The following is a 10587-nucleotide window of genomic DNA, read 5'->3' as shown; positions in this document are numbered from 1 at the left end:
GAAATATTCTGTCTTCAAAGGCAGCAAGAAAATGGAAAAAAAAAGTAATAGCGGTCTAGCCTTAGAATTTGGAGTTGGCTTGAAAAGTAAGAACTCTTTATATTTTCCATATTATCAAAATACATCTATTCTGGTAATCCCTATAATGCAGTGACACATGAGAGCTTTTATCATATAATGAGGTAAAATGAGATTTAACTTAAAACAAGAACCTAAACCAAGTATCTGTATGGATATGTTTTCAACATGTAATTTCAACATGTGATTTCCCTTAATACAGAATATTGCTCTGAGCTAGACAGATATTGTCTTCATTTTAAAGATGGAAAAACTGAACTGTACAGGAAGGTAAGTGATTTTATAAAGCCTTGTGTAAAATTAGCAATAGAACTTAATCCCTGACTCAGCTCACAATGGTTCTCTCCTAACAGGGAGGCACCCTGGGGAACTAATAATGTAGAATTGAATCAGGTGAATTACATATGCACAATGACACCTTTGTACACAGGAAGGGTGAAAATGGCCTATGCTATAACACAAAAGAGGAAGGAAAGGGAAAGCATAAAAAGGAAGTTTAATATTTTTCAAGAGGGTTTGTCAGCTTGATCCATGTCATTTTAGCTGGAAACATATTGTTCTGTGATTTTTTTTTTTTAATTTTCTAGGTGTATGTCTTTTCCACCAGAGTGGAAATTTTATGAGGATAAGAGCCTAAAATATACTCCAAAGCAAGAGTCCCGAGCATTCTCTATCCAGAATTCATTGAATTTTTGATGGGTTAATAGGCTACATATATACTGGTGACAATACAACATAATTATTAGGAACATGGGACTTAAAGTCAATAGAGCTGTCAATGACCAGCTGTGCAATTTTGGGCAAGTTAACTCCACCTCTATGAGTCACACTGCCATCTGCAAAAAGGGTGACTGTAATAAGACCTACTCCATAAATTATAGTGAAATTAAATAAATGAATGCTTGTAAGAGCCCAGCAGGATGCCTGCTGATACATAACATGCCCTCAATAAATGTTTTCAATACTGCAACATACTGAAATTTCAAGTTCAGTAAAGTATAAAAGTTAAATGTTGATATGTGTACATTTGGAGAAGGGAAGTTTGGTTGTTTCTCAAAAATAAAGTGAGACGTTGAAAGAAAAATTTTTTAAAGTGATCCAAATGTATTTTTAAAACAAACTTTTAATTGATCCCACATGCCATTTACAATGTAGTAATAGATCAAACAAGAAAAAGATATAGATGCAGCATGATTTGCTATCAGAATAAATTACAAACAAAATCAATTTGCAGACTCAAGCTCAATACGGAAACCTTTCTACATGACATGGTTTACAAAGAAGAAAGAGTGAAGACCTGCAGTCTGGCTGGTCACAAAGAGGACATTCAAAAGAAGGGATATGTGAAATAGTCTTTTTTGAGAAATTTTCCTTGTTCCTAGAAACACCTGTAATTGTTATAAACACATTATTTTATCAACATCCAGCCTACTAATTTTCCAGCAAGTACTTGTTCTTAGATAGTTTATCTTCCCACATATATTTTTTTAGACCTTAATTGCTCCTATGCACGGGCAAAATAAATGCAAAGATAGAAGTACATTAAAGTAAGAAATAAGAGAATACTAGTTTCTAAAAGGAAAATGATACACACTAAATGATCATCATTATATTTAGGGTGATATATATGAGAGAAAGCTACAGGCAAGCAATTGACACTTTTTTCTACCCAAAAATAGCAGAAAAATGAACAATCACACAGCAAACACCATACAACAATTTAGAGGAAAACTTGATGCCAATAGAAGGTAATAAACTACTCCATTGACACTTGCCTTTTCGTGTCTTTAGTGTATTTACAGGAGCCAATTCATAGAGCCTAAAAACTTTTATTTGGTAACACTTTAACTCTGAATTTTCAGCCTTTGAACTCAAGCATAGGAATATCAGCCCAAACCCTTTCACGCAACCAGCCATTGGACCAGTCCATGAAAGTCAGCCACAAATGGCCATTCAGAGAACGTCCTTAGTTTCTCCTTGGCATCCTTCAATGTCTGGATTAAATTCCATAGGCCTGGAAGATTCCTCCATTAGAATATCATCTCCCTGCCTCCTACTACCTTCCTTGGTCTCCTCGTGGACTGAGTGTGCCAGGCAGTCCTGCTCTGAGTTACTCCAGACGTAGCCAGGTAAAGTCATGTGGCTGTCAGGCTGTCTGCTGGCGATCTTGGCAGCTTTGCCAGAGATAAGCACCATGCGCGTGCTGGCCGCCACCTGTGACTGGCTGCTAGTGCTGTGCGTCACGGTGGTGAGCACTGAGCCGCATCTGTGACTGCCACATGGCGGTGTTCTTTTCCAGTCCACGGAGAGATTCCACCGACTCCACATCTTCTTCACCTCTGCCTGAACCTAAGCCACGAGAAACATGTTGTGCATGAGAAATCCTAAGGGAGAGCCCGCAGCCTTGTTACAAGGATGTTTGCTTTCATTTCAATGACAGCAGTAATCATTGATTGAGGTTCCTCTACGTGCCAGGGACTTTATCTTTGTATTTTCTGTCAACCTCAAAAAACCTTCAAGATAGGTGTTAGTTTTGGAGGTGAGCAAATTGAAAGTCAGAGGGAAGTAAAGGGACTTGTCCAAGATCCAAATTTAAATAGAAGTGTGAATGCGGCCAATAGATATATCTGACATACAGGAGAGAAAAAGGAGATTCTGGGACGGAAGAGAAAGTCAAGATAAACTTTGCCAGTGAGAACTTCAGAACTCTCGCTTGGCACATGACAAGCCCATTGGAACTCCTGCACTGAGACCCACCCAAACTCAAGAATGGCTTCCGTAAGATGATCTCAGCCACTGATGAAGGTGGCTTCTGTAAGATGATCTCAGCCACTGATAGTGCCTGCCTGAGAAAGCTCAGTGCTGCCTGGATAATTTACTATTTGCTGTAGCCAGCACACACCTGATAATAGGCCCATGACTCCCCTTTCTTAGGGCATTTACTAAAAAGGGCTCACACTTGTAAATATGCAGCTCTTATAACTCAGAAGCATCTCTCTCAAGGACCTGAGAGCCATCCCTTCAAAATATAATCATCAAGAGGGAGAAAGCCTCTTGTCTCCCAGTCTCTGTGGGAAGATAGAATTCTAACTTAGATAACTGCCTGCTTGCTAGCATAGCTGGCCTAGATGTGTTTATACTGACCAAACATTTTTTCACTTCTCTGACGCTACTGAGCCCATACACTCCACCTCCCTCCCTCATTCTCCCTTTAAAATGCCCAAATCACCTCTGTGTGCATTGGAATTGGGATCAGCTCCTTCCCCTGCTATCATTAGTTACAGAATGAACTCTGTTTTCACCACTTGAATTGCTGATGTCTTTGACACCAACTGAGACTAAGGAATGGCGTAGAAGGTACTCAATTTGAAATGTAACTGTCATGCTATCAATCTGCATAGGCAGCCTGGAGGAGTAAGAGTGAGAAAAGAAGGTTTATGAATAGAAAAGCAGGCACTGCAAATGCATTCTTAATAGGGTGGGGCTCTTGTTTCCATACTACTGAAGATTCAATTCTACTTGGATAGCAACTTTTCAGAAGGGAGCTTATTTAGAAGTTCCATGGGAAGCAGTGGAAACTTGGTAGGCTGATGTCACCTGAAACAACAAACTTCTATCTGTTCATCTGACTGATCAACACCTGACTGACAGAGCAGAAGCACCGTCATCTTGGACAAACACCACCACTTTAAGTTCCTGCTCCCTTTCTAGCCTCATGCATTTTGAGAAAATCACTTATCTTCTAACAATAAACAGCCAGAACGAGCAGACAGTAAAACACAGATAAGACAGCTTGGGCACAGAGGAAGTGGGGAAAGTCTCTTGGGTAACCACCAAACTTCACACTCATAAAATGGATCCCAGTAAAACAGTGTGCCCTAATAAGCACATTCCTTTCCCTTTGGTGCACTAAGATAGGGAAGCTAAAAGCAGACTGGGTGTGGGGGGGGCAGTAGGGAGGGGGCGGTATACCTGCAGCTGCAGGAAGATGTATGGGAAGAGACACAAAAACTCTCCCTCCTAGATAAGCAAGACAAAGAGACACAGAAGCTGTCCAAGCCTGTGATAAGCTCTCCCACCTTAAACTCAGAAACTCATAATCTGTAAGAAAGAAGGTTCTCTGACCTAACTCAGCCAGAAGCCCCTCCCAGGTTTATTCTCTAAAATAAATTCACCTTTGACTGTTGAGCTGCTTTTCTGTGTTTCTTTCCTCTTTCTTTAACTCTTACACTGATCTACTTACCCCTTCTACAAAATAAGATAAGAACAATACAGAAGTAAATCAGGAAATTAATGAGTTACTACTTAATTTAAGCTCTTTCTGCAAGTACTGGACTAGCATGCCACAATGTCCAAACCCTAAACATGGTCAGAAGCATCAGCTGGTCTACCGCAATAAAAATATCCTTGCACTTCTGGGGCCTGCACAAGCTCAGCATTTGAGAAAAGAAAGATGGCCACTCATGTTAAAAGCAGGGTATGTTAAAAGTTACAAGGTAAAACTATTACCTAGTGTGGTTACTTCTGTCCAGCCAACTCCTTAATGAACTGAAATTGTCCCATCATCATCTTATAGTTCAAAAAACATCAAAATATTTGAATGAATTTGTCCTAGGAAAACTTATATTTGAGTTTTGTACAGAGCTTGAAATCGAATAGAATTTTAAGTACTAACTGGAATATGACATTCATTCCAAGTATCTGTTTGTATTCCAACAAGTTGCTTTTTAACATCAGAGTATACAGGTGTGATCACGTTTAAAAGAAGAGGTTATTAGTGTAAATAACCTAAAAGAAGAAGACTTTAGGTTATTTATACTAATTCTTTCTTTTCCAAAATAATTTATGATTAAAATAGCTTCCTTCTCCTCACCCATTCCATCCTATAAATCCTGGGAATCCTAAAGAGATTCAGGACACACGATAATGGCCGTTTACATGCTGAAGTGAGACCTATGGGATGTCCAAGGTTCCTACAAACCTACCTCTCCATTGCAGTAGCAGTAGATGATAGACACAAAGAAACCCTGCAGACAAAAGAGAATGTTAGCCCACTGCCAACTCACAAAACTCATAGCACTAAAGCATCCTGTAACAAAATGTGTATGTCAAAAAATTGGTTTTTATGATTCCTTCAAATAATTATACAAATTATTCTCTCTTAGTGTTTCCAAATCCTTACACTTACATTAAATTTCTTTGAGATCTTTCCTTGGTGTCAGCTGAACCAAATAAGTCACTAAATACAACATTCCAAGATACACAAAGAACAGGTTTATATCATATTAGTTTCATTTATGTTGTGACTCATAGATCACATAATACCTATCCCCTGCTTGGTAAGAGGAAGTTATAAGCTGTAAATGCTGAAAACTACAAACATAAAGTATTATATAGTAAGAACACAAAGAAACCTTTTGTTTCATTCATTAAAAAATATATTTATTGAGCTTATGCAGTGTGGTAGCTGTTCAGCATGACAGGGGCAGGGTTAAACAATGTAAACAAGACAGACAAGTTCCCCGGTCTAGAAAGGAAGAGGCATGGATAAAATATAAACAGCACATGAGAAAAATGCAAAATGATAAGGGTTATGCAAGAAAATAATGAGTGATTTTAAAAAGAGTAATACAGTGGATATATTAAATGAGGTATTCAACAAAGTATATCTGAGAAGGGGATATTCAAGTGGGTTTGAGTGACAAGAACAAGTAGCCAGCTGTGTAAAAATGTGGGGAAAAAGCAGCCCAGGCAAAGGGAATAGCCAGTGCGAGCCCTGGAGGTAGAAATGAGCTTAAGCAACAGAAAGTATAGAAGCAATAGTGTGGCCCTAACTCAGTGGGCTACATTGGAGGCTGGTGTGATACAGGGTGAGAGGCAGGCAGGCTCCATGACACACTGTGTATGCCAGACAATGGCATTTGAGTTTTAGTCTGACTGCAGCTGGAAACCTTTGGGTATTTCTGGCAAGTAGATGACATGATCATATGTGGACTAGCAAATGAGTAAGCAGGAGGAAGAGTAATCCACGTGAGAGATGATGGTTATTACAGCTTCAAAGGAGATAAAGTGTGCACGAGCAAACTCTTCCTATTTTTGTCTTCCCTCCTTGCTCCTTTTTTCTCTTCCCTGCTTCACCTTCATTTGCTTTTATTTATCCTCCATATACACAGGCAGAAGTGCTTGTTCTTGTAGGTATTACATATTTTACAACAAGATGTTTGCTTATCTCTAGGAACAGCTCCAGAATTTCTACTGCTGTGACCAGAGGATTAACCTGACCTCTGTAGGACAGAAAAGCCGAGGCACTACAGAATAACAACCTTTCTGCCACCCCAACTCCCCAGACAGGTGTATCAAAGCTGAGAACAGAGCAGAAGGTTGCAACGAACCAAAATAAAAATAAAAAGAGCAGATTACAAGAATCAAATGACTAGGCAGCACTCTTTACCTGAAAGGAGTTGAAGAAGAGCTCGCAGTGCATGCGGATCTCCCACCCAAGCCCAGTGAAGGAATGAGGCAGGCACACGAACACGATGTAATGCACTCCAAAGACCAGGACCAGGACCAGTGTTGATTTGGCCAGTTTCCTAAAGGAGAACAGCAAACCTTTTCATTCATTAACTAGGGTGCCTTTCAGGAGAGACAGCATGTTGGAGGGAAAAAAAAACAGCAAAGCTAATGGGGGTGGGGCTAATTCTTTTTATTTTTTCTTGAGACAGCATTTCACTCATCTGTCTCCCAGGCTGACGTACAGTGGCATGATCACAGCTCACTGCAGGGCTAACCTCCTGAGCTCAAGCAATCCTCCTGCCTCAGGCTCCCAAGTAGCTGTGACTACAGGTGCTCGCCACCATGCCTGCCTTTTTTTTTTTTTTTTTTTTTTTCTGTAGAGACAGGGTCTTGCCATGTTGCCTAGGCGTGGGCTGACTTTTCTCTACCTCTTGGGATCACACTGCTTCTGCTAGTTTTTTTTTTCCTTTCCCTCCTCTTTCTGTCACTTATATACTAAATCAGGTAATTTATTCTCAATCCCTGTAATTACTATCCCCTAAATCTTTCCAGTCTCATTTCTACTCTTCGTGCTTAAAGGATACTATTTATATAAAGTTATAAAGTGCCTTTTTTTCTGTCCTAAGTTTCCTTTAAATTCTATATTTGAGACTTAAAGAAGTGTCACCTCCATCCAGATTACCTGCCTTTACTTTCATAGGAGTATTGTGGCTTCTTTTGTTCATTTTAAAATCAATTACTCCCTTGTTTCTTCTTACATTTGTATCTCCATATATTACTGATGATGCTTATTCTTGGAGACACTTTATATTTTTTCTATGAGCCATATGTGATCAATTTATCTTGCCTTCTCTGAATAGTCTCTGCCCAATATTCTATCTCAAAGTGCTTGTAGGTCTATTTTGTCTATTTTTTTGGCAAACTAAGTAGATTGATAACATTTTCATCATTCTCCTTAACTGCCTCTTTCTACACATTTTCTTAAGTATTTGGAAGAACCCCAGGCTTTCCAATATGATGGTTATTCTAATTGGGCCTCAATGATACCCCTTCCTGCTATTTATGCTCCTGTTTTATCCTTTCCTTCTAAGTGTAGGCAAGACCTGGGACTTGTGTCTAACAAGTAGATTATGGCAAAGATGACAACATGCCACTTCTGAGATTATGTTGCACAAGATTGTAACTTTCATCTCACTAGCAAACTGGCTCTCTTGTTTGGTTCCATGAAGCAACCCACCATGTTGTGAGCTGCTATATTGAGAGGCCCATGTGGCAAGGAAAGGTGGCATCTGCACAACAGCCCGCAAGTAATCCTGAATCCTACCAACAATCACATGAACTTAGAAGCAGATTCTTCCCCAGTTCAACCTAAAGATAAGACCACAATGCCAGCTGACAAATCAATTGCAGCCCGGTAAGAGATCCTGAAGCAGGGGATCCATACCCAGATTCCTGACCTACAGAAACTGGGAAATAGCAATCGAGTTGTTTGGAGCCACTAGGTTTGTGGTCATTCCTTTTGCAGCAATAGATAGCTAGCACAGTCAAGCTACTATTTTCTGGGAGGTTTACCTGCAGGGGTGGGGTTATACTATTTATCCAAGAAATTGCCAAATCTGGCTTCTTGTTTCATACTTATTGCAAATATCTCCCTTTCTCTGTGAATTATTTATATTCTAATAATCTCAAACAATTTATCTTCTTCCTTTCTCACTAATCTTTCCTTCAGCTGCTTTATTTCTTTATCTGTTTTTCTTCTTGGAAATAAGATGTATGAGTGAGTAGAGATCACACTAGACTAAGGCTACAGAGATCTTGATTCAGATTCCATACTTGACATGAACTACCAGTGTGACAGTGATTTGTTTTTATCTCTAAAATGAGGAAGTAGGGCCTAGAAGTCCATATACGTCATAATATTCTCAGGCTTTACTGGGAATAGTCTTCCATGTACATTTACTTTCCTGTCATAACCCTCTTGTCAACAGGAGCAGAAGTGTTCCATAAAATCATATTGAAATGCCGAATGTAAATGTAGGTGGAGCTGCACATTTGCTCTACCCCGTTGTCCTCTGCTTGTCTTTTCTCTCACTAGTGCTTGAACCATTTGCTCCACCCACTCGTCCTCACATTCAGAGCTTCCCTGCAACCTATGGGCTTTCTCCTTTTCTGCTCCTGGTCCTCACACCTCATGCTTTGAGTTACCTACACTCTATTCAATTTGAAAATTCTACCTTAAATCTGTTCCATCCAAGGCAACATCCCTGATAAGCAGTGGATTCCTCTGACCTAACTCATCCTTTCAACTCTCAGGGCTCCCTGGGATGTGCTTGTTCTCCTGAATCCTGATGGTGAGTGCCTTCTTTCCATCACTGCCTATGTGGCTGGACACTTTGAGTGCCTTCATGGCATTTTAGTTCAGCCTAATCAGATAAAAGGGGAAAGAATTAACTGCACTTGCACAACCTTGAAAGTCATGTCTAACATCACTCTAAAGCAAAAATTGTATGTCCTTCTTTAAGATGAAAGGGTAAATCCTCCCAGATACTGTTGTTAAAATCAAGCCACTAATTTTTCCTACTGTGTATAACTAGGAGCCCAAAACTAGGTTGAAACAACAAATACAGCAGTGTAGCACATTGTGAAATTGTCACAAATCTAAACATAAGGGACAGTTTGGTTCAATGCAGAGTAAGGAAAAGTTGCTTTAGGCAAACAAAATGTAGTGGGTTATCCTGCTGGCTTAGCCATATGGGTTTTCTCCCTCTTTTTCTAGGACTAAGCTCTTTTATAACTCCATGAAGATAGAAGTTAGTTTATAGAAAACAGGTAGCAATTATATTCATCTTCTATTGCTGTATAACAAACTAATATGAATTTAGTGGTTTCAAACAATACTTATTCATTCTCTCTCAGTTTCTATAGGCTAGGAGTCCAGGCATGTACCTTGGGTCCTTGGCCCACAGTCTCTTAAGGCTAAAATTAAGATGCTGGCTGCCATCTTTAAGGATATTATCTTATCTTAAGGATATAAGCTCTTATCTGGGCCTCAGGGTTTACTTCTAAGCTCATTCAGATTGCTAGGAAAATCTCAGATTCTTGCAGTTGCAGGGCTATTTGTTGGCTGTCAACCAGGGGTCATTCAATACCTGCAGGTTTCTTTCAGGTTCTAGCTTTAGGCCTTCACAACATGTCAGATTGCTTCCTCAAAGCCAGCAGGACAATCTGTCTCCAAGCTCACAGGAAGGAGTCTAATATAACACATTATAATCATAGGAATGATATCTTAACACCTTTGTCATATAAAGTAAACTACTCAATGGGAAGGCTAGCCCATCATAGGTCTTACCCACACTTGAGGCAAAGGGTATTGGGGGGGGCAGGGATTTTACAAGGCTTATATACCCAGGGCAGGAATCTTGGAGGCCTTTATAGAAATATGCCTACCACATTAATACAAATAATTCCTGCCCATAGAAATACAAATTCTATCCCGTGGAATGTCACTAATTATAGCCTTGTGGATATTGATGAGTTTTGCTAGTTTGCATATGCCAGGAAAATGTGTACATGCGTCATGGGTCTGGCTATTCACTTAAAATGGACTTTTACAGTCTATTCAAATCATGTAGCAATCCTGGGAACTGATTTTTTTCAGCATCCATATGCACATTGTACGTTTTTATACACTGGCTCTCTGAAAATGCACAGCTGTCTAATAAGATGATTCAGGGATGTACCAACTGATAGTGGTCTTCTGGCTTGCTGGAAACATGGTGTGCTCTGTGTCCAAGGGCAAAGCCATGAGAGAAATGCAAAGAAGTCAGGTGGTTTTGGGACTCGGTGTCCTGTTTAGAAAACAGATTCATAATTCTGTGGTCTCTCCCCCTACGTGATCTCTCCCCAGGTGACCAGCTCTAGAAAATCTAATTTTCTTATAAGAATTAATTTAGCTTTAAAAAAAATACTATTCCTCTTAAGCCTTTCTTTTTTTTT

General features: G+C 39.6%; 1 protein-coding gene across 1 annotated transcript in view; it reads right to left on the bottom strand.

Annotated features, from left to right (window-relative positions):
- Positions 1-1183: 1183 nt before the first annotated feature.
- Positions 1184-10587, bottom strand: part of PTH2R (parathyroid hormone 2 receptor) — a 103060-nt gene continuing 93656 nt past the window's right edge. The window contains exons 11-13 of the mRNA XM_017546749.2: positions 6530-6668; positions 5064-5105; positions 1184-2427 (exon numbers count right to left, since the gene is read on the bottom strand). Of these exons, the coding sequence (XP_017402238.1) occupies positions 2032-2427; positions 5064-5105; positions 6530-6668 (577 nt within the window). The 3' untranslated portion in view covers positions 1184-2031. The remainder of the gene's footprint in view (positions 2428-5063; positions 5106-6529; positions 6669-10587) is intronic.

Source organism: Cebus imitator, unplaced genomic scaffold, assembly GCF_001604975.1.
Source record: "Cebus imitator isolate Cc_AM_T3 unplaced genomic scaffold, Cebus_imitator-1.0 Scaffold191, whole genome shotgun sequence".
Classification (NCBI taxonomy): domain Eukaryota; kingdom Metazoa; phylum Chordata; class Mammalia; order Primates; family Cebidae; genus Cebus; species Cebus imitator.
This window is presented reverse-complemented; position numbering and strand designations above follow the sequence as displayed.